Source organism: Heterodontus francisci, chromosome 41 (genome assembly GCF_036365525.1).
Source record: "Heterodontus francisci isolate sHetFra1 chromosome 41, sHetFra1.hap1, whole genome shotgun sequence".
NCBI classification, from domain to species: domain Eukaryota; kingdom Metazoa; phylum Chordata; class Chondrichthyes; order Heterodontiformes; family Heterodontidae; genus Heterodontus; species Heterodontus francisci.
This window is the reverse complement of record NC_090411.1, coordinates 35,364,918-35,389,662: the sequence shown is the minus strand read 5'-3', so window position 1 is coordinate 35,389,662 and position 24,745 is coordinate 35,364,918. Positions and strand designations below refer to the sequence as shown.

At 47.7% G+C, this 24,745-nt stretch overlaps 2 protein-coding genes across 2 annotated transcripts in view; both read right to left on the bottom strand.

The window, feature by feature from the left end:
* Positions 1 to 738, bottom strand: part of LOC137353708 (endoplasmic reticulum resident protein 27) — a 32,045-nt gene extending 31,307 nt beyond the window's left edge. The window contains exon 1 of the mRNA XM_068020070.1: positions 513 to 738. Within this exon, the coding sequence (XP_067876171.1) occupies positions 513 to 669 (157 nt within the window). The 5' untranslated portion in view covers positions 670 to 738. The remainder of the gene's footprint in view (positions 1 to 512) is intronic.
* Positions 739 to 1,763: 1,025 nt separating this feature from the next.
* On the bottom strand, positions 1,764 to 24,460 carry LOC137353481 (rho GDP-dissociation inhibitor 2-like). The gene is made up of 6 exons (XM_068019808.1): positions 24,353 to 24,460; positions 15,022 to 15,207; positions 13,531 to 13,614; positions 8,348 to 8,424; positions 6,025 to 6,088; positions 1,764 to 3,160 (listed from the first exon to the last, which is right to left on the bottom strand). Exons 2-6 carry the CDS (start codon positions 15,200 to 15,202, stop codon positions 2,961 to 2,963), a joined length of 606 nt encoding a protein of 201 aa, XP_067875909.1. The 5' UTR covers positions 15,203 to 15,207; positions 24,353 to 24,460; the 3' UTR covers positions 1,764 to 2,960.
* Between the last annotated feature and the right edge of the window lie 285 nt (positions 24,461 to 24,745).

Below are 24,745 nucleotides of genomic sequence, written 5' to 3'. Positions count from 1 at the left end.
TGGTGGAAATGTGGAGTAATCAGTTCAGCCATGAACTTATTGAATGGCGGAGCAGGCTCGAAGGGCCGAGTGGCCTACTCCTGCTCCTAATTCATATGTTTGTATGTTTAATAAGTTAACTAAAGGTAAACTAACTGTTTAACAAAAACTGAACATCTCACTGTAGAAACAAGAAATTGTTTAAACAGTCCCTGGGAATGAAGGTCTCCAACCCGCTCGAATCATTCAGACACTTCATTCAGACAACTGTTGACCTAGAGTGGAGATGAGGAGAAATGTTTTCACTCTGAGTTGTTGGGATCTGGAACACTCGACCTGAAAACATGGTGGAAGCTGATTCCATCAATAATTTTAAAAGGGAGTTGAACAGGAACCTGAGAATGAGGAACTGACAGGGTTACAGACAAAAAGCAGGAATGTGGCACAAAACACGACTGCTCGTTCAAAGGGCCAGCACAGACACGATGGGCCAAATGGTTTCTTCCTGCACTGTATGTTTTTATGGTTCCTACCTTTGGGGGAAATCGGTCTTTCAAACTTTTTCTCCTCTTCCTTCGGTATTTCTTCCCCTTCTCCTCCTTTTCCTTCATCCTCGATGACGGCCTCGTCTTTCGCCCTGACGGAGCAGAGGGAAAGCAGTGCAAGGAGCAGCAGAGTGCGAGAAATCATACTGAGTGTCAGTACACCCACTACACCCAGTGCCAACTGCAGCTGCTCCAGCTCTACAATTGATGTGTGTCACTGAGCCTGGCAGTGTTATACACTCACACCCCCCATCCCCCCCACCCCAATCATTAATATAAACGTTGAGTAACCCTTGACCTTGCAGGCATCAGGTGCCTCCCATTAGGTGAAGTCGTGACAAAACATCTGTGGGAACAGAGCAGGTGAAGGGCAGCAGTCAGTCACAGTGGAATGAAGAGCCAAAAAAACAGCAAGTTTGTTTTGTCAAGTATTTTTTTAAAGAATATTGCATAAAACTAGTATAAACTTTAGTGGAAAAAAGTCTCCAAATGATGGGAAATGGAATTAAAAATGGAAATTGCAGCTCCCTCAGTGGGCTGGGATTGAGGGGACAGGTGAATGTTGCAGCTGGGAGCTGAGCCAAGCGTTCCCAGTGCAGCCCCAGATCAGCTCCAGCTCCAGGTTGAAGCCTCAGCGTATGCTGCATTAACCACCCAGCCTTTGTTTGGCTTATTCTTTATTTTAAAATGAGCAATTTACTATGAAAAACACAGTGAATCATACAGCACAGAAGGAGGCCATTTGGCCCATCCCATCTGTGCCAGCTCTCTGATAGAGCAATCCCCAATTACCCTCACTCGCCTGCTCTTTCCTCACAGCCCTGTAAATTTTCCCCATCAAGTATTTATGCAAATCCCTTTTGAAAGTTATTATTGAATCCGCTTTCTCCGCCCTTTCAGGCACCGCATTCCAGATCACAGGCTGCGTAATTTTTTCCCCTCATGTTGCCCTCTGGTTACCAACCAGCCTGACAATGGAAACTATTTCTCCTTATTTATTCCAATAAAACCCTTCATGATTTTGAACACCCCGATTAAATTTCCCCTAAACGTCCTCTGCTGTAAAGAGAATAATCCCAGTTTCTCCACTCTCTCCACATTAACTGAAATTCCTCATCCCTGGCACCATTCTAGTAAATCTCTTCTGCAGCCTCTCAAAGGCTTTCACATCCTTATTTGAAAGATACTAAGATCACTCGCGCCTTATGACAATGATTAAAAGCAACACATTGAAAGAGATAAAGAGGAAGTTAACTAATTTACTGGAAAAACATTACATCAGGTAATGGAGAGCAAAGCTATCTTAATAACTGATGTACAGCAATGTGAATAGTTAAGAACACGTGCAATTTACAATGCAACAGGCATATCAGCAAATAGCTACAGGTAGCATTTTAGATACTGTTATTACAACATTAAGCTGTCACAGAGATTATTGTCTGTTATTGTTAGGTATCAGCGGAATCACAGCATCAAATCCTCGATTGTGCAAGCTGGGCTTTGTATGTTTCTGAGATCACTTTACAGGACATGGTGCACGAACACAGGGTAGAGGAAGCGAGAGAGAGAAAGAGAGATAGAGGGGGCAGAGAGAAAGGGAGAGAGAGAATGAAGGGCAGAGAGGGAAGGGAGAGACAATGGAATAGGAGGCAACAAGATGGAAAAGGCAGAGAGATCAAAAGTGGAGGTGGAGGCAGAGAGAGGAGAGAGAGGGAATGAGAAAGAGGAGGCAGAGAAAAGAGGCAGAGAGGGACGAGTGAGTGAGACAAGGAGCCACATAAAGCAATTCCCTAGGTCCTCCTCCCACTTCACTGTCATGACTTTGGTGCACGATTGACAGGAATCCTGTTTATGAACAAAAATGGGAATTGTGCTGAAGTCCTGCAAAAGTTACGGTTACAGAGCGGGAAAAAAGGTGAGGAAATTCACCCTGACAGAAAGAGGAAGTGATTTGATAATGACTGGAATCAGGAAACAGAAGATTAGAGGAGAAACTGGGCTGGGGATAGGAACCTGTACAGGACAGATCCGGACAATGTATGGCCAGTGAGTTGGACAACTGATATGGACAAGTGATGTATAAGGATGGATACTGTGTAATACAGTGGAAAAGTTTAACTGGCCAAGTAAACTGTAACAAAATTCTTCAAGGAGGAGATCATGATCCCTGTAAATTGGTTAAATATTACACATTAAGATAAATGAGTCCATATCTGAGCAATATTCCACCCAAGAGAACCAGAGTTTCCTTCCCCATTGTATCACCAGTCCTCATTGTACAGGGTGGGACGTCCCAATTCACTTTGATGGCACAAGGACTGTGCGGTCCAGTTGTCTGATTGGAGAGCTGAGCTGAGCAGGTTTTGCTAGTAGCGAGGGTGGGTTATAATGGTGCTGCAGGGTACACTCGCTGTTACGTTCTCTTTCTGCTATAGCTTATTCCTTCCATTCCTTCTTAAGACACAGGAGCCACTCCCAGTTCAGGTGGTTGCTCTTGTCATCATCCATGAAGCTCGATTTCACAGTGTAGGTGCCTCGAGCTGCCAGGCCCTTTGGTAAATCCTCCGACGAGGATACAAACTCATATTCCTCAGCACGCGGCCCATAGCTACCCACCATAAACAGGCTCTTATCCACTGTTTGGAGACACAGAGAGAGACAGAGGAGAAAAGAAACACTTGCATTTATATAGCACCTGTCACAACCTCAAGACATCCCAAAATACTTTACAACCAGCGAAGAGGTGTTTTTGAAGTGTAGAAAATGCAGCAGCCAATTTCCACACAGCAAGATCCCACAACAGCAATGAGATAATGACCAGATCATCTGTTTTAGTGATGTTCATTGAGGCATAAACATTGGTCAGAACAGCAGAGAAAACTCCCCTGCTGATACTGCCATTGGAATCTTTTTACATCTACCTGAGAGCGCAAAAAGGATCTTGGTTTAAGGCACCTCTGACAGTGTGGTACTCCCTCAGTACTGTCCCTCCAACAGTGCGGCACTCAGTACTGTCTCACCAACAGTGTGGCGCTCCCTCTGTGCTGAACCTCCGACAGTGCAGCACTCCCTCAGTAATGAACCTCCGACAGTGCAGCGCTCCCTTAGTACTGACCCTCTGACAGTGCAGCACTCACTCAGTACTGAACCTCTGACAGTGCAGCGCTCCCTTAGTACTGACCCTCTGACAGTGCAGCACTCCCTCAGTACAGCACTCCCTCAGTACTGAGCCTCCGACAGTGTAGCATTCCCTCAGTACTGAACCTCCAACAGTGCAGCACTCCCTCAGTACTGAACCTCCGACAGTGCAGCACTCCCTCAGTACTGAACCTCCGACAGTGCAGCACTCCCCCAGTACTGAACCTCCGACAGTGCAGCATTCCCTCAGTACTGAACCTCCAACAGTGCAGCACTCCCTCAGTACTGAACCTCCGACAGTGCAGCACTCCCCCAGTACTGAACATTCGACAGTGCAGCATTCCCTCAGTACTGAACCTCCAACAGTGCAGCACTCCCTCAGTACTGAACCTCCAACAGTGCAGCCCTCCCTCAGTACTGAACCTCCGACAGTGCAGCACTCCCTCAGTACTGACCCTCCAACAGTGCAGCACTCCCTCAGTACTGAACCTCCGACAGTGCAGCGCTCCCTCAATACTGGACTCCCTCAATACTGGACTCCCTCAATACTGATCCTCTGACAGTGCAGCACTCCCTCAGTACTGACCCTCCAACAGTGCAGCACTCCCTCAGTACTGACCCTCCGACAGTGCAGCACTCCCTCAGTACTGACCCTCCAACAGTGCAGCACTCCCTCTGTACTGAACCTCCGACAGTGCAGCATTCCCTCAGTACTGAACCTCCAACAGTGCAGCACTCCCTCAGTACTGAACCTCCGACAGTGCAGCCCTCCCTCAGTACTGAACCTCCGACAGTGCAGCACTCCCTCAGTACTGAACCTCCGACAGTGCAGCGCTCCCTCAATACTGGACTCCCTCAATACTGGACTCCCTCAATACTGATCCTCTGACAGTGCAGCACTCTCTCAGTACTGCAGTGCAAATATCAGCCGAAATTATGTGCTTAAGTCTCTGAAGTGGGACTTGAACCCACAACCCTCTGAGGTAGAGGTGTAAGTGCTACCCACTGAGCCACGGCTGGTACCTGCATCAATAAGCAAATTAATCAGAATGGATGGTGAGCATATTGCGTTCAGTACCTAACACCGGGTAAATATTCAGCAAGGACTCAGTCAATCTGTAACTGATCGACCCATAACTGTGTGTTTATCAAGCTCTGAGAGCTCACAAGGATTATTTTCAGCTCTTTGCATCAACTGAGGCTTCGTGAATAGCAATGACTTCAAGCCAACTCTCACACATCCTTAGGCCAAGAGCTGATGCCTGGGCTGAGTCATTGGCTGGTCCCAGACTGTGCTTAAATTCATATCAGGGTGGGAGAGCTTGCTGGAACCAATCAGCCTGACCTCGCGACCACCCACTGTTTCCTGAGGTACAAGTTTTAAGAGCGTTTTTTGGCTCCAAGTAAGATTTTTGTCACCCCAGGAGCCATGACATGAATTGGGGCTGATCCTCCCCCTGTTAGAATCAAAAGTATCTCAGTTTGGTGACCTCTCACCCACAATGTGTTATCATTCCTTACACATTCTTGCTTCTTTGCAACATGCGCAGTCTGACATGTGTCTCAATTCCGATGCTGGAGCAATCAACCCACTGGCAAAGCCAGCATTTATTACCCAGCCCTGGTTGCCCTGAGAAGGTGATGACTGAGAGGTTTACCAGGCTACGTCAGAGGGCAGTTAAGAGTCAATCACTTGGTGCAGGACTGGAGTCACATATTGGCCCTGACTGGGTAAGGACGGCAGGTTTCCATCCCTAAAGGACATTAATGAACCAATTGGGTTTTTCTGGCAATCCAACAGCTTCATGGTCACTTTTACTGATCCCAGCTTTTTATTTCCAGGTTATTTTTAGGTGAATTCGAATTCTCAAACTGCTATTGCTGTGATTTGAACTCTGGATTATTAGTTCAGGAATTTGGATTACTGATCCAGTAACATAACGAGTACAGGCCAGTACTCACACATGGTGGAGTCAGTTTATTAACTGGCTGCTTGGGGATAAAACCAGTGGCTTCTGTGATGTCCCCGAGACTTGAGTCAGGTTTAGCCAAGTTTCGTGCAGGATATGAGGCAAAGGCAGAGAAACAACTGCAGCAGCTGAACACAGAGGCTTCTCTTTTATTCTGTTTTAGTCTCACTTTCCCTTTGCTGGTATGTGTGTTCTACAGGAACCTCTAGAGTGCAGAATGCACAATGCAATTTCAAAATACGCCAACACTACAGCTGCTTGTTACGGACTTCGCTCAATAATCACGTCCAGCAAAATCAGAGCAAATAAATATCAGGGTTTTTTTTTACAACTGACCAGTTATATACTTGATCAGTAAGCTAAAAATCCATCTCATTTCTCAGTCGCTTTACCTTTAACCCCCTTTCTGTAGGTGGCTGATATATACTTCAATCCCGAAACAATTTCTTTATTTACCTACAAAAGGAAAATGTTTTAGTTGTCACTGTAATTGGTAAAAAACATTCATAAAGTGAGAGTCAAACAAGGAGAACCTGACATCACTGTCTGCTGGGTTCTGGAAGAGTAAATTCAACCCAGAAAACTATTTGTTTCAATTTCTTTACATTTTTCAATTAAGGTTATTTTTTGGGGCTGGCTTTGTGTCTGGACTTTAGTGCTGAGTTCGAAACATTTCCATCTCCGTCATCCACTGTCCCCATCAAACACTCCCAGGACAGGTACAGCACGGGGTTAGATACAGAGTAAAGCTCCCTCTACAGTGTCCCCATCAAACACCCCCAGGACAGGTACAGCACAGGGTTAGATACAGAGAAAAAAAAAAACGGGGGTTAGATACAGAGTACAGCTCCCTCTACACTGTCCCCCAGCAGAAAAAAACGGGGTTAGATACAGAGTAAAGCTCCCTCTACACTGTCCCCTTCAAAAAAAGAAAGCAAAAGGGGTTAGATACAGAGTAAAGCTCCCTCTACACTGTCCCCACCAAACACTCCCAGGACAGGTACAACACATGTTAGATACAGAGTAAAGCTCCCTCTACACTGTCCTCATCAAACACTCCCAGGACAGGTACAGCACGGGGGTTAGATACAGAGTAAAGCTCCCTCTACACTGTCCCCACCAAACACTCCCAGGACAGGTACAACACATGTTAGATACAGAGTAAAGCTCTCTCTACACTTCTAGGGCATTTGAGATAAAATCAGAATTAAGAATGAACCCTGAGCATCTTAAATGATCAGTTGAACTCTGAGTGTAGAACAGTCATCTTAATTACCCAGTTTATAGACATGGTCCTTTTCAAAAGATGATTTTTGTGAAAATACACCCCATGTCAATAGAACTGCCATTAACCTGCGATAGTCACAAATTAACTCTGCTTTATATACTCAAATTTTTAACTTTCCACGCATAATTTTCTGACAATGCCTCTTCCAAAGAGAAAAACAAAAGATCCTATTACAGATGAGCTGAACCTTATATACTTTGGCCAATGGTATTTCGTGGCATTAGCATCATTACTTCTACACTGAGATTGATGAGAGAGTGTTGGAACTCAGAGTGTTTGCTTATAAACACTAAGGGACCACACATATAGTGTGCGGAAAAACTTCCAGTTCTACATATACGCCCCTTCTGACTGTCCCATGGTTGGAAATTTACAGGTAAATATGTACAAACAGTAAGGACCCAAAAATATGTGGCTTATGTGAAAATATTTAAACCTCAGCATTAACCAGGTCAACAAAACAGAGGCCAAAAATCACTTGGCATTTAACTTCTCAAAGTTAACCCTTGAAATAGTCGCAGCTCACGAATGTGATGGTCTTTACAGTGGGTACAGGCGGTGGATACATCCTCTCTCTCTCTATTTGCTCCCTTTTACCTTCAATTACAAACCCGAATCTGAACACCCATATCACAGAGGCCTCTCCCTCAATACTTGTGACAAGCGACTTTTGTACCTCAGGGATGATATACCGGCCTTGAAGAGGGTGCAGCACAGATTCACCAGAATGATAAAGGGGCTGAAAGGGTTAAATTACGAAGACAGGTTGTGCAGACTAGGCTTGTAGTCCCTCGAGTTTAAAAGACTGAGGAGTGATCTAATTGAGGTGTTTTAGATGTTTGAAGGCTAGTGAGAGGGAAACTATTTCCTCTATTGGAGATTGTCCTAAACCAGGAGGCATAACCTTAAATTCGAGCCAGGCCGTTCAGGGGTGATGTCAGGAAGTACTTTTTCACACAAAGGGAAATCTGGAACTCTCTCCCTCAAAAAGCTGGGATTTTGTTGGATAAGCATAATAGAGGGTATGAAACTAAGGTGGTAAATGGAGTTGAGGGAGATCAACTTTAATCTAACTGAATAACAGAGCAACCTCGAGGGGCTGAATGGCCTCCTCTTGTAACTATGTAAACAGGATTTTGTGAATGCAAAGCTAGAGGCCCAGCTGTTGTACGGTGAATGATTTAACCAAAGACCTTCCGTCTACACACGGGTACACACAGTGCTAATACTGCAAAGCAGGGAGCATTTCACCCTCCATCTTGAAACATAGGAGCAAAATTCACTTAGAAAATATCATCGCCCAAACTACAGAAACACTACAGATTAGAGGAGAGACTCATGGTCATGAGGGGAGCTGCGTCTGGACGACTGAACCAAACCAACTTGGTGACAAATTGAAAAAGGAAATGCAAGAAGGTGAGACTAACTTTGAAGTGTATCTTCACTTTGTAGGACATGCCTTCCTTCAGCACAAACTTTGTGCTCTTCAGCGCTTTGAGGTCACCTGTTGAATGTAGAACAATCTATCAGTACTAGACACAACATGGGAAAGAAGGACTTGCATTTATATAGTTCCTTTCACAACCTCAGGACATCCCAAAGAGCTTTACAGCCAATCAAGTACTTTTGCAGTGTCATCACTGTTATAATGTAGGAAACGAGGCAGCCAATTTGCGCACAGCAAGCTCCCACAAACAGCAATGTAATAATGACCAGATAATCTGTTTTACTGACATTGGTTGAGGGATAAATATTATCCGGGACATCAGGGAGAATTCCCGTGTTATCCTTCTAAATATCTTTTTACCCGAGAGAGCAGATGGGGGCCTCGGTTTAACGTCTCATCTGAAAGATGGGACCTCTGACAGTGCAGCACTCCCTCGGTACTGCACTGAGAGTGTCAGCCTGGTAGAGGCACTCAAATGTCCAAAGTGGGGCATGACCCCCATCCTGCTGACTCAGAGGCACGAGTGCTTCCCACTGAGCAATGGCTGGTGCGTTAGGGAAAAGGTGCAAAGAGTGAGGATTGTAGGAGGTTGCAGGGAATGGAAGGGGACAAGGGATTTTACAGAATTGGACAGGCAAGTGGTCTAGTAACCTGCTGCAATTACTCAAACAAATTCTCATAGGGCTGTCCAGTGTTCAAGACACGGTCGCCAGGAGCTGCACCAGTTCTCAACTCATGGAAGCAGTTCATTACCTGGCCAAGACATAGCTGGTCATTGGATTGGCATGGGTGATGGCGAGGGAGGTGTCTGGAAGATGATCAGTGCAGCATCACAGTGCGGACACTGAGGCTTTAGGGAGGAAAGGTGGAAAGAGTTCTGAGCAAAGGGTTTGGCAGATTTTGTAAATGTTAGTTGGATATAGATTTGTTGTTAAAAGCTGCGACCTGTATAAGGCACTGACAAGCTGTCTCAAGCTGTTTATCACAAAGCCCATTTAAGGAGAAACTGAAAGCTCAGCCCCAGATATTTATTTGTCAGATGTCAGTGCGCAAGATCTTATCATCAGGTCACCAGCAAACCACAAAGCCAAGCTTCCTGAGTGAGGATCTCAGTGTCAGAGTAGGACAGTTTGCAGAGTTCTCAAACAGCAAAAGACCCACATTTTAGAACCTTCATCTATATTTGAATTTTTTTGTTGAAACATTAATACACACCAGCTGCTCTTGTGTGACGAGATTAAAACATGTTTTTTTAAAAGAAAGAATGCATCATTCCCAATTTACCTTGGATGTTTTAGGTTTGGTGCCAATTTGTTTTTTACAAGTTGCAACCTTGATGTTTCCTTGTGACCGCCTCCTGAACACAACTACTTCTATGGGTCTCTGGTTGCTGAGGAGACTGTGTGTTTGCTTCAAGGACACATTTGATTGGCTAGATTGTAAAATGTTGTGGATTGAATTGCCCTGACTGTTTCATGGAAAACTGGAGGTAGCAACTAATCTTCAAGTGTTCAACTTATTTTTCCTTTAGCCTGCAGTGTAACATACTAGAGATTAAAGGAAAAAATAAAGACTTGCATTTATATAGCACCTTTCAGGATGTCCCAAAGCTCTTTGCAGCAAATGAAAAGGTTTTTTGAGGTGTAGTCACTGTTGCAAATGTGGAAGCTAATTTGCACACAGCAAGCTCCCATAAACAGTTGATGTTGATGAAGGGATAATTGTTGGCCAGGACCAAAGCAAGAGCTCCCCTGCTCTTCTTTCAACAGGAGCATTTATATCCACCTGTGAGGGCAGACACAGCTGAATACTGACCCTCCAATAGTGCAGCACTCCCTCAGTACTGACCCTCCAATAGTGCAGCACTCCCTCAGTACTGACCCTCCGATGGTGCAGCACTCCCTCAGTACTGACCCTCCAACAGTGCAGCACTCCCTCAGTACTGACCCTCCAATAGTGCAGCACTCCCTCAGTACTGACCCTCCGATGGTGCAGCACTGATTCTCCAATAGTGCAGCACTCCCTCAGTACTGACTCTCCAATAGTGCAGCACTCCCTCAGTACTGACCCTCCGATGGTGCAGCACTGATTCTCCAATAGTGCAGCACTCCCTCAGTACTGACCCTCCGATGGTGCAGCACTCCCTCAGTACTGACCCTCCAACAGTGCAGTGCTCCCTCAGTACTGACCCTCCAATAGCGCAGCACTCCCTCAACACTGGCCCTCCAACAGTGCAGCACTCCCTCAGTACTGACTCTCTGACAGTGCAGCATTCCCTCAGTACTGACTCTCCAATAGTGCAGCACTCCCTCAGTGCTGACACTCTGACAGTGCAGCACTCCCTCAGTACTGACCCTCTGACAGTGCGGCACTCCCTCAGTACTGACCCTCTTACAGTGCAGCACTCACTCAGTACTGACTCTCCAAAAGTGCAGCACTCCCTCAGTGCTGACACTCTGACAGTGCAGCACTCCCTCAGTACTGACTCTCCAATAGTGCAGCACTCCCTCAGTACTGACCCTCTGACAGTGCAGCACTCCCTCAGTACTGACACTCTGACAGTGCAGCACTCCCTCAGTACTGACCCTCTGACAGTGCGGCACTCCCTCAGTACTGACACTCTGACAGTGCAGCACTCCCTCAGTACTGACCCTCTGACAGTGCGGCACTCCCTCAGTACTGACCCTCTGACAGTGCAGCACTCCCTCAGTGCTGACACTCTGACAGTGCAGCACTCCCTCAGTACTGACCCTCTGACAGTGCGGCACTCCCTCAGTACTGACCCTCTTACAGTGCAGCACTCACTCAGTACTGACTCTCCAACAATGCAGCACTCCCTCAGTGCTGACACTCTGACAGTGCAGCACTCCCTCAGTACTGACTCTCCAATAGTGCAGCACTCCCTCAGTACTGACCCTCTGACAGTGCAGCACTCCCTCAGTACTGACCCTCTGACAGTGCAGCACTCCCTCAGTACTGACTCTCCAATAATGCAGCACTCCCTCAGCACTGGCCCTCCAACAGTGCAGCACTCCCTCAGTACTGACACTCTGACAGTGCAGCACTCCCTCAGTACTGACCCTCTGACAGTGCAGCACTCCCTCAGTACTGACTCTCCAATAATGCAGCACTCCCTCAGCACTGGCCCTCCAACAGTGCAGCACTCCCTCAGTACTGACTCTCCAATAGTGCAGCACTCCCTCAGTGCTGACACTCTGACAGTGCAGCACTCCCTCAGTACTGACCCTCTGACAGTGCAGCACTCCCTCAGTACTGACTCTCCAATAATGCAGCACTCCCTCAGCACTGGCCCTCCAACAGTGCAGCACTCCCTCAGTGCTGACCCTCTGACAGTGCAGCACTCCCTCAGTACTGACCCTCTGACAGTGCAGCACTCCCTCAGTACTGACTCTCCAATAGTGCAGCACTCCCTCAGTACTGACCCTCTGACAGTGCAGCACTCCCTCAGTACTGACTCTCCAATAATGCAGCACTCCCTCAGCACTGACTCTCCAATAATGCAGCACTCCCTCAACACTGGCCCTCCGACAGTGCAGCACTCCCTCAGTACTGACTCTCCAATAATGCAGCACTCCCTCAGCACTGACTCTCCAATAGTGCAGCACTCCCTCAACACTGGCCCTCCGACAGTGCAGCACTCCCTCAGCACTGACTCTCCAATAATGCAGCACACCCTCAGTAATGACCCTCCGACAGTGCAGCACTTTGTCAGCACTGACCTTGCAAAGTGCAGCACTCCCTCAACACTGGCCCTCCGACAGTGCAGCACTCCCTCAACACTGGCCCTCCGACAGTGCAGAACTGAGAATGTCAGCTTGGATTTTTGCATTCAAGTTTCTGGAGTGGGGCATGAACCAATAGCTTTCTACTTTAGAGGTGAGAAAGAGGCACTAACTGAGCTACAGCTGACACTATTGATCAAAGGATGTTATCATGACAGAAAAAAAGTCTAAGACCTAAAGTTCACTGTTTTCCCTTAGCCCAAACAAACACTTCCTTTCCTTAATGCTTATATTTCCTATGGTGAGATTAATTAGGTTGGGAGCAGGCTCGTATGGGGCATAAACACCAGCATGGAACTGTTGGGCCGAATGGCCTGTTTCTGTGCTGTAAATACTAGGTTATTCTGGTAACATTCACCACCCTCCTTTCCAAAAAGTGATTTTCAGTCCTGAGATTTATCCCTGTGATAAGTCACAGCTATTCTGCCTTCCAGCTCTCATATACCCAGAGTGCAGACACACTATGCTTGTGTTTGAAGCTATTTGAGTTGCCAATTCTAGTCAAAACTGTAAAAAGAGTTAAGTGGGAGAATGGTGACAGGATATTGGAGCATCAGTGAGGGCTTCCCACCTTCCAGGATTGCTGTGGAGTCCCCAGGAATGAAAGATTTATCTCCTGGACACTGCTGAGAGCAAAACCTGCGAGAAATATTATTGGTGCTTTAAAGAAATAGTGTATTCTTTTCATTTTCTTTGAACATTTTTTGTTTAATGGTTGAGTTGGCTGAATTGGCTGTTTGGTTGGATAGGAGGAGACAGAGATCAAATGGTGAAACCTCCAGGAATACATCCAACTAGAGTTGGCAACTTAGTCCATTAGAACTGAGCCCAAATCTCATGAGAGGGAGGAGATGCAGATTAATCACCTCTCACATCTCCTAGCAATGGCTCAATGGCGGTACAGACTGTGGTTAACATGTGACTCAGGTACTGGGAGGTAAGCAGACTTGAAGCAAATTAGATGCAAATTTATGCTAAGTTTAAAATCCACAACAAGTCTTCAATCATAGGACTAAATAATGGCCGTCAGCTAACCAAGGCCACATATTTATATATAAACCTTGTTTAATTAAGCTATTTATTGGCACATAATCTCGTTGGCAGTTTCTGATGGACTGGCCATTCCTAAATGTGAATGGGCATCTCACTGCCCCAACTGTCTACTTGTATCCTGGCCTACACTCAGATCCTGTTGGCGCACACCACCTCGATTATGATATATTATACTGTGTCCCTACATCCTGTTGGCATGGTGAGCTTTCTTGTACAAGTAACCAGCGATATATCATATTTCACAATGGTGTATTAATGTGAACAAGCTCCACCTCTTGAGATTTATTAAAGCTCTCTGAAAGCTTACCAGTGAGGTCCATGGTGATTGGTTCTGGTGCTTCATCACAGATGAGAGTCATTCGAGTCACGACCACATTGGGTGTTTTGGGATCTAGGGTAGGAATCAGGGTGTTATTGTTTGAAGCCCTTACTTGAAAACTGGTCACTCAATCGCACCCAACAGCCTTCCAAACCATAATTCGACCCCCCACACACACATCCTCAGCCTATCCTCTAGCCCCACCTCCCACACTATCCCTTAACCCCATCTTTCACCCCATCCCTTAACCCCATCTTTCACCCCATCCCTTAACCCCATCTTTCACCCCATCCCTTAACCCCATCTTTCACCCCATCCCTTAACCCCATCTTTCACCCTATCCCCTAACCCCATCTTTCACCCCATCCCTTAACCCCATCTTTCACCCCATCCCTTAACCCCATCTTTCACCCTATCCCCTAACCCCATCTTTCACCCCATCCCCTAGCCCCACCTCCCACACTATCCCTTAACCCCATCTTTCACCCTATCCCTTAACGCCATCTTTCACCCCATCCCTTAACCCCATCTTTCACCCCATCCCTTAACCCCATCTTTCACCCTATCCCTTAACCCCATCTTTCACCCTATCCCTTAACCCCATCTTTCACCCTATCCCCTAACCCCATCTTTCACCCCGTCCCTTAACCCCATCTTTCACCCTATCCCTTAGCCCCATCTTTCACCCCATCCCTTAACCCCATCTTTCACCCTATCCCCTAACCCCATCTTTCACCCCATCCCCCAGCCCCACCTCCCACCCTATCCCTAAACCCCATCTTTCACCCCATCCCCTAGCCCCACCTCCCACCCTATCCCTTAACCCCATCTTTCACCCCATCCCTTAACCCCATCTTTCACCCCATCCCTTAACCCCATCTTTCACCCTATCCCTTAGCCCCATCTTTCACCCCATCCCTTAACCCCATCTTTCACCCTATCCCCTAACCCCATTTTTCACCCCATCCCCCAGCCCCACCTCCCACCCTATCCCTAAACCCCATCTTTCACCCCATCCCCTAGCCCCACCTCCCACCCTATCCCTTAACCCCATCTTTCACCCCATCCCTTAACCCCATCTTTCACCCTATCCCTAAACCCCATCTTTCACCCCATCCCCTAGCCCCACCTCCCACCCTATCCCTTAACCCCATCTTTTACCCCATCCCTTAACCCCATCTTTCACCCTATCCCCTAACCCCATCTTTCACCCTATCCCCAACGACTCACTTTCCCCAATGATGCTCAAACCCATCTGTTTCCAAATACACACATAATTCTCTCTTGGCCCCATTTACACTGTCTGCTTCCATATCCTTCCCTGCTCATTTAATCCACAGCCCTTTTAGGTGGAGAAGTTGCTCCTGGATTCTCTTGGTACTCTGAGATTTTAGTGTGTGTTCCCGCCCCTCCCTGTTAGCTGGATTCTTGTATAATTACTGAGGTTATAATTTGCCCCAGTTGGTTTGCTGCACTGACCTGTCACCAAGGAAAGTCCCTCTCCCAGGAGGGTCTTTTTGTATTTGGCCAGGCTCTCATCCTCCGGATCGAGCTGTACGATCTCGGCTAAAGACTTCTGTGCTGGTGGTTGGTAGTTTAACGCCAGTTCGTTGTCATCCTCGTCAGACACCGGTTTGTCATCGTGCTCCTGCTCTGTCATTTTACCTGAAGAACCAGGAGTGGATCTGGATCATTCCAGGTGAATTATAAACAACACTTTGTGTCCTTTTCCCATTGTCCCTTCTTTCCTGAGGTGACTGACTCAATGGGGTCTTTAGTTCCAATCGCTCTCGACTGCCTTCATCGAGAGACCCAGTCTTTGTGTGGGAGGTTGTACAGTGAGTAACAGTAGGCTATTTGATCTGAGTGGGGGCAGGGAACTCAGCAGTCACGTCGAATCCTGCCTGGCATTGTCCATCAGGACCCACTCCTGAATATGATGGGAAACGGGAACTCTGGCTAATTATTGCCCGTGGGTCTGAGGCCAGCCACTGGATCCCATCGGAGATCATTAACAAGGAGGCACAGCCTGAGAGTTACAGCTGGAAGGATGTCAGGGAGGAATAAAAGAATTGTTTGCATAAGGAGGGTTATTGGAACAGGGAATGCTTTAACTCAAAGGGCAGTAGAGAAAACACTACAGGATAAATTCAATGAAGCTCCTTGGGCCATTTGCCTATGTTAAAGGTGTTATATAAATATGGGTTTGTTGGTGCTGGAAGTTGAGACTGTCACTAACATTGGAAGATTTGCTCCCAGGAGGTAATGAGTGGATGTCTGCACTCCTCCAATTCCGGCCTCTTGAGCATCCCAGTTTTTAATCGTTTTACCATTGGCGGCCGTTCCTTCAGCTGCCTGGGCCCCAAGCTCTGAAATTCCCTCCTTAACCTTCACCGCCTCTCAACTTCTCTTTCCTCCTTTTAATACTCTCCTTGCAGATTACTTCCTTGACCAAACTTTTGACCATCTGTCCTAATATTGCCTCATGTGGCTCAGTGTCAAATCTTGAGGCGTTTTGGGACATTTTACTATGTTAAAGGTGCTATACAAATGAAAGTTGTTGTTGAATGGAACAGGATATAGTGACTGACACCCACGGATATTGAACAAATTTGGTGAGAAAGGGTTTTACTTGGGCCATTTCACAGCAGAATTTGATCTCAGTTTTTCAGAACCCATTTGATGTTGACGCTTAAACTTTCCGAAGTTGATTGAAGGAAGTTTGATTCAAAGCTGCATCTTGGGTTGTGAAATGGTTGAGAAATGCAGTCAGCCCTATCCTGTTGCAAACTCTGAGGCCTTGACTCAAGGTTTGATAAAACTTACAAATGAGGAAGTGTTCGTCTAACCGCAACAAACAGGCAGAGAGCGTTCTCCATCCAGCCTCAGGCTACCCTATGAATTAAGGCAGTGCGACATTTTTGCAGAAACCAAAATTCTCAGTTAATACTTGTGTTATTAATGAGAAGAGACTGGACAAAATGTGTCCCTATCTCTGCAATCTCCTCTAAGACCTCTGCACTCCTCTAATTCTGGTTTCTTGCATATCCTCAATTTTAATCGTTCCACCATTAGCAGCCATGGCTTCAGCTGGCCAGGTGCCGAGCTCTAGAATTCCCTCCCTAGCCCTCTCCCATCTGTTTACCGCTCTTTCCTCCTTTAAGGTGTTCCTTAAAGCCTGCCCCTTTGACAAAATTTGTGGTCACCTGTCCTAGTATTTCTATGTGCTTTGGTGTCAAATTTTGTTTGATAGTTGCTCCTGTGAAGCCCCTTGGAATGTTTTACCACATTAAAGGCACTATATAAATGCAAGTTGTTGTTGTTGTTGTGTGAGCAACTTAAATGTCATAAAGTAGATCCCCCACTGGTGAAGCAGTAAGTTAACACTGGGTAAAAATAGGACACACTGAGTATAGACTACAAAGTGTTCATCAACTGGGGATTCTATGTCTACCCAGGTCAGACAGGTTTTTTGAAGATGGTTTTCTTTCTGTCGAGAGATATCTGTGCCCTATAGTCTGATGTTAATTCTGGGCAGGTAGATGACAGGAACCAGTGACGATGGAAGATCAGGCCTGACAATGAAGACCACCATCGCAGGCAAGCAGGTTTCTCAGATCCTCCCGTAAACGCCGCTCGTTTGCAGGTTTAACAGAAAAGCGCTCTCGTCACTCCCCGCCCCTCCATTAACTCCTGCCTCAGACCCCATTCTGCAACACATTGCAGGTCAAAGGGCGTGGCCCAGGGCACAGTGACTGTTGAAAACGAGCTCTGCAGGGTGAGCCTGGCGCTGTGGGTTTCTCCTTCTCATTCCGCACACTGCATATCCCACCCTGAGCTGCTCATTCCGCACATTGCATATCCCACCCTAAGCTGCTCATTCCGCACACTGCATATCCCACCCTAAGCTGCTCATTCCGCACACTGCATATCCCACCCTTAGCTGCTCATTCCGCACACAGCATATCCCACCCTGAGCTGCTCATTCCGCACACAGCATATCCCACCCTGAGCTGCTCATTCCGCACACAGCATATCCCACCCTGAGCTGCTCATTCCGCACACAGCATATCCCACCCTGAGCTGCTCATTCCGCACACTGCATATCCCACCCTGAGCTGCTCATTCCGCACACTGCATATCCCACCCTGAACTGCTCATTCCGCACACTGCATATCCCACCCTGAGCTGCTCATTCCGCACATTGCATATCCCACCCTAAGCTGCTCATTCCGCACACTGCATATCCCACCCTAAGCTGCTCATTCCGCACATTGCATATCCCACCCTAAGCTGCTCATTCCGCACACTGCATATCCCACCCTGAGCTGCTCATTCCGCACATTGCATATCCCACCCTAAGCTGCTCATTCCGCACACTGCATATCCCACCCTTAGCTGCTCATTCCACACACTGCATATCCCACCCTGAGCTGCTCATTCCACACGGTGCATATCCCACCCTGAGCTGCTCATTCTGCACACTGCATATCCCACCCTGAGCTGCTCATTCCGCACACTGCATATCCCACCCTGAACTGCCCATTCCGCACACTGCATATCCCACCCTGAGCTGCTCATTCCACACACTGCATATCCCACCCTGAACTGCCCATTCCGCACACTGCATATCCCACCCTGAGCTGCTCATTCCACACACTGCATATCCCACCCTGAACTGCCCATTCCGCACACTGCATATCCCACCCTGAACTGCTCATTCCGCACACTGCATATCCCACCCTGAGCTGCTCATTCCACACACTGCATATCCCACCCTGAACTGCCCATTCCACACACTGCATATCCCACCCTGAACTGCCCATTCCACACACTGCATATCCCACCCTGAGCTGCTCATTCCACACACTGCATATCCCACCCTGAACTGCCCATTCCACACACTGCATATCCCACCCTGAACTGCCCATTCCACACACTGCATATCCCACCCTGAGCTGCTCATTCCACACACTGCATATCCCACCCTGAACTGCCCATTCCGCACACTGCATATCCCACCCTGAACTGCCCATTCCACACACTGCATATCCCACCCTGAACTGCTCATTCCGCACACTGCATATCCCACCCTGAACTGCTCATTCCGCACACTGCATATCCCACCCTGAGCTGCTCATTCCACACACTGCATATCCCACCCTGAACTGCCCATTCCACACACTGCATATCCCACCCTGAACTGCCCATGTCGCACACTGCATATCCCACCCTGAGCTGCTCATTCCACACGGTGCATATCCCACCCTGAACTGCTCATTCCGCACACTGCATATCCAACCCTGAACTGCTCATTCCGCACACTGCATATCCCACCCTGAACTGCTCATTCCGCACACTGCATATCCCACCCTGAACTGCCCATTCCACACACTGCATATCCCACCCTGAACTGCTCATTCCACACACTGCATATCCAACCCTGAACTGCCCATTCCACACACTGCATATCCCACCCTGAACTGCCCATTCCACACACTGCATATCCCACCCTGAACTGCTCATTCCGCACACTGCATATCCCACCCTGAACTGCCCATTCCACACACTGCATATCCCACCCTAAGCTGCTCATTCCACACGGTGCATATCCCACCCTGAACTGCTCATTCCGCACACTGCATATCCAACCCTGAACTGCCCATTCCACACACTGCATATCCCACCCTGAACTGCCCATTCCACACACTGCATATCCCACCCTAAGCTGCTCATTCCACACGGTGCATATCCCACCCTGAACTGCTCATTCCGCACACTGCATATCCAACCCTGAACTGCCCATTCCACACACTGCATATCCCACCCTGAGCTGCTCATTCCACACACTGCATATCCCACCCTAAGCTGCTCATTCCACACACTGCATATCCCACCCTGAGCTGCTCATTCCACACGGTGCATATCCCACCCTGAGCTGCTCATTCCGCACACTGCATATCCCACCCTGAACTGCTCATTCCGCACACTGCATATCCCACCCTGAACTGCCCATTCCACACACTGCATATCCCACCCTGAACTGCCCATTCCGCACACTGCATATCCCACCCTGAACTGCCCATTCCACACACTGCATATCCCACCCTAAGCTGCTCATTCCACACACTGCATATCCCACCCTAAGCTGCTCATTCCACACACTGCATATCCCACCCTGAGCTGCTCATTCCACACGGTGCATATCCCACCCTGAACTGCCCATTCCACACACTGCATATCCCACCCTAAGCTGCTCATTCCACACGGTGCATATCCCACCCTGAACTGCTCATTCCGCACACTGCATATCCCACCCTGAACTGCCCATTCCACACACTGCATATCCCACCCTAAGCTGCTCATTCCACACACTGCATATCCCACCCTGAACTGCCCATTCCACACACTGCATATCCCACCCTGAACTGCCCATTCCGCACACTGCATATCCCACCCTGAACTGCCCATTCCACACAATGCATATCCCACCCTAAGCTGCTCATTCCACACACTGCATATCCCACCCTAAGCTGCTCATTCCACACACTGCATATCCCACCCTGAGCTGCTCATTCCACACGGTGCATATCCCACCCTCAGCTGCTCATTCCACACACTGCATATCCCACCCTCAGCTGCTCATTCCACACACTGCATATCCCACCCTGAACTGCTCATTCCACACACTGCATATCCCACCCTCAGCTGCTCATTCCACACACTGCATATCCCACCCTGAACTGCTCATTCCACACACTGCATATCCCACCCTGAGCTGCTCATTCCGCACACTGCATATCCCACCCTGAGCTGCTCATTCCGCACACTGCATATCCCACCCTAAGCTGCTCATTCCGCACACTGCATATCCCACCCTAAGCTGCTCATTCCGCACACTGCATATCCCACCCTGAACTGCTCATTCCGCACACTGCATATCCCACCCTGAACTGCTCATTCCGCACACTGCATATCCCACCCTGAACTGCTCATTCCGCACACTGCATATCCCACCCTGAACTGCTCATTCCACACACAGCATATCCCACCCTGAGCTGCTCATTCCACACGATGCATATCCCACCCTGAACTGCTCATTCCACACACTGCATATCCCACCCTGAGCTGCTCATTCCACACACTGCATATCCCACCCTGAGCTGCTCATTCCACACACTGCATATCCCACCCTGAACTGCTCATTCCACACACTGCATATCCCACCCTGAACTGCTCATTCCACACACTGCATATCCCACCCTGAACTGCTCATTCCACACACTGCATATCCCACCCTGAGCTGCTCATTCCACACACTGCATATCCCACCCTGAACTGCTCATTCCACACACTGCATATCCCACCCTGAACTGCTCATTCCACACACTGCATATCCCACCCTGAGCTGCTCATTCCACACACTGCATATCCCACCCTGAGCTGCTCATTCCACACACTGCATATCCCACCCTGAACTGCTCATTCCACACACTGCATATCCCACCCTGAACTGCTCATTCCACACACTGCATATCCCACCCTGAGCTGCTCATTCCACACACTGCATATCCCACCCTGAACAGCTCATTCCGCACACTGCATATCCCACCCTGAGCTGCTCATTCCACACACTGCATATCCCACCCTGAGCTGCTCATTCCACACACTGCATATCCCACCCTGAGCTGCTCATTCCACACACTGCATATCCCACCCTGAACTGCTCATTCCACACACTGCATATCCCACCCTGAACTGCTCATTCCGCACACTGCATATCCCACCCTGAGCTGCTCATTCCACACACTGCATATCCCACCCTGAACTGCTCATTCCACACGGTGCATATCCCACCCTGAACTGCTCATTCCACACACTGCATATCCCACCCTGAACTGCTCATTCCGCACACTGCATATCCCACCCTGAACTGATTATTCCACACGGGGCATATCCCACCCTAAGCTGCTCATTCCACACGGGGCATATCCCACCCTAAGCTGCTCATTCCGCACACTGCATATCCCACCCTGAACTGCTCATTCCGCACACTGCATATCCCACCCTGAACTGCTCATTCCACACACTGCATATCCCACCCTGAACTGCTCATTCCACACACTGCATATCCCACCCTGAACTGCTGCATGATGCTTGATCAAGTGACCCAACCAAAAACTGGAAATAATCCAGGCATACAGAGAAAACAGGAGGAGAGAGAGAAGTTGTTTTCCTTAGAGCAGTGAAGGTTAAGAGGATATTTCATCGAGGCGTTCAAAATCATGAAGGGTTTGGACAGAGTAAATAAGGAGAAACTGTTCCTGCTGTCAGAAAGGTCAGCGATCGGAGGCCAGAGATTTAAGGTAATTGATTAAAAAAGCAAAAGGGGAATTATTTCTACACAGTGAGTTGTGTTCTGGAATGTTCTGCCTGAAAAGGGCGGTGAAAGCAGATTCAATCGTAACTTTCAAAAAGAGAATTGCATAAATACTTGAGTAAAAATAGATTTGCAAGGTTGTGGGGATAGAGCAGAGGGGAGAGGGGCTAATTGGATAGCTGTTTCAAAGAGCCAGCACAGGAATGATGGGCTGAATGTCCTCCTTCTGTGCTGTAGGATTGTATGAATCTTTTGACATGTGCCCAACACTCTGTGAGCTGCAAATTTCTAGATTTTAAACTCTGAAACCACCAGGTTGTGTACTGAGGAAGACACACGGTGTGTGCAGGATGTAGAAAGAACCTTTTCAGAACACTTTACAAATCCACAGAAAACATACATCCAGGAATTCCATGGGAACAACTCTCACATTCCCATATTTAGATGGGTCTTGAACTTCGATTCAATTTTTCTCATTAACAAAGTCTTGTTATCAAATGTCTCTGACAGGAAGTATGTGAAATGACGGTTGCTTCTGTACCACAGAGAACGTCCTCTGAGCTGACAAACAGAGCACACCCAGGGCTGGGAGTAGCATTTATCAAATTTATAAAAAAACAAAACACGTCCTGGAATATTTACCTGCATCAGGACCTGGTGGAATCGAGCAGTGCATGAATTCAGGTTAACAGTAAAAAGGCAGCCAGCCCGTCATTCGGTTTATAAATGCACTGCCCAGCAATCTGGACCGACTGGGACCTCCTGATTTAATCCTTGGTCAGTGCAGAATTGGTAGACCTCAGCTGGGTTCCAATAAGTGACCTCTGACCTAGGCCCAGAGCGTAGGGTCCGTGTGCAGGGTCAAAGAGAGGTTAAATACATGAGGGAGGAAGAATTAGGAGGATAGGTTGTTCGGATGAGATGAAGAGGGGAGGGAGGAGGCTCATGTGGAGTATAAACCCGGGAATGAACCAGTTGGGTCGAATGACCTGTTTCTGTGCTGGAAATCTGATGTAATTCTCAACAAAAGCCAGTTGCACATAATTGTTTCCCTGGTCCAAACCCACCTGTTTGCAGGACCTCACAGCAGTGTTTGGATGCACTGCTGCTTTAACTGTAAGAGGCCGTAGATAATTCCCAGGTGGTGTGATGGAGAGGAATGAGGTTCCATTTGCATCTGGTGAAAACGGAATTTCTTTTCCAATTCTCTCCCTTGCTGGGGTTCCGTTCTAACTGGTGCTGCCGGCCCACTCAGTACCTCATGGAAGTGGTCAAACTTCACAGGGTGAAGTTACATCATGAGTCCCAACAGGCTTTTCAACCATGGGAGTCTTCACTTGTCAGGTCTGATCCTGCTTCGGACCTAGCGCTACAAACTTCCCAACAATTGGAAGTAGGGATCTGACTGATTTCCCCTCCTCCTCCGAACCAAAGGTATGGAAAAGCTAATTGGAATGCTTTAATATTGGGTATAGCAGTGTAGTGGTTCTGTTACTGGATGCAGAGTTCAAATCCCACTGTGGGCTGTTTAAGAATTTGTTTTTTTTTTTAAATCTAGAAATAAAAAGCTGGGCTCAGTAAAATGTGACCGTGAAGCTGTCGGATTGTCGAAAAAACCTAACTGGTTCATTTGGGAAGGAAACCTGCCGTCCTGACCCAGTCTGGGCCTATATGTGACTCCAGTCCCACACCAACGTGACTGATCCTTAACCGTGCTCCGAAAAGGCCGAGCAAGTCACTCAGTTGTATCAAACCCAAAAGAGGCCCCACCACCGCCACCACCTTGCCAGGGAAACTAGGGGGATGGGCAATAAGTGCCATCCTTGCCAACGACGCTCACATCTCAAGAATGAAAAGCATTTTTAAAACACAAAGGCCTCAACCCTACCAGGATCCGATCACTCAGAACTGTGCAGGTTCAACACCAGCCAATCGAAAGCCATGCTTTGATGACAAGTAAAAATCCCAACAAAGCTGAGGATAAAGCATCCCTTTTCCATACCTCACCTTGTGCTGGTCTCTAACAGCCAGCGATAGATAGAGAGAGGAGCTCAGTCCCATCCCAAGAACCCCATCCCAGAAGCCTATCAACAGGAAGAAGACCTTAAAGCCACCAAAGGGTTATTAGAAAGTGACGACCTTTAATCTAGTAGCCTCATACACTTATATCACAGAGATCCCCCAGCTCATACAGAGATGACGGACGGCACTGGTCAATCAAGAGTAAAAGACAAAGAGTTTCAAAAGACTTCAGTCACCTACAGCTCAGCTGCTGCATGTAATTACAGGAAGCAGCGATATAATCGAAGAGGAAACCTCCCAGCACCTCGCAGCAGAAAGATATTAAACTAAAAAATATTAACCTGAGCAAGACAACTGGAAATGGGATAATATAAAACACGAGCATTTTCAAGCATTGCTGTGACTCACCGTTGGAGTTGGTCGTAGATGCTGGGCTAGTACGTCACAACACTTAATAAAACTCCGTGAAAACAGAGCCAGGAAACCTGCCCACTGATGTCACATCAGTTAAAAGGAAGAACAACATTTGATTGGCAGATAGTTGGACTTCTGGTCTGCCCTCGTGTCGGTACCCTCAGACTCTGCTGCACCCCCTGTCTGTACCCTCATGTTAAACTCCAGAAAGCTTGTTATGGAAGGATAATGCTGGAGCCTATCTTCACTCAGTTTCACAATTATTGTGCAGAAAAAAGGGATTACAAACATGTAGCTCCTCACTCAAAACCCTCCACCAGTCTCAGTGAGTGTCTGCTTATAAGTGCTCAAGTAAGACCCCAATTAACACCCTCCAGTTGCATATAA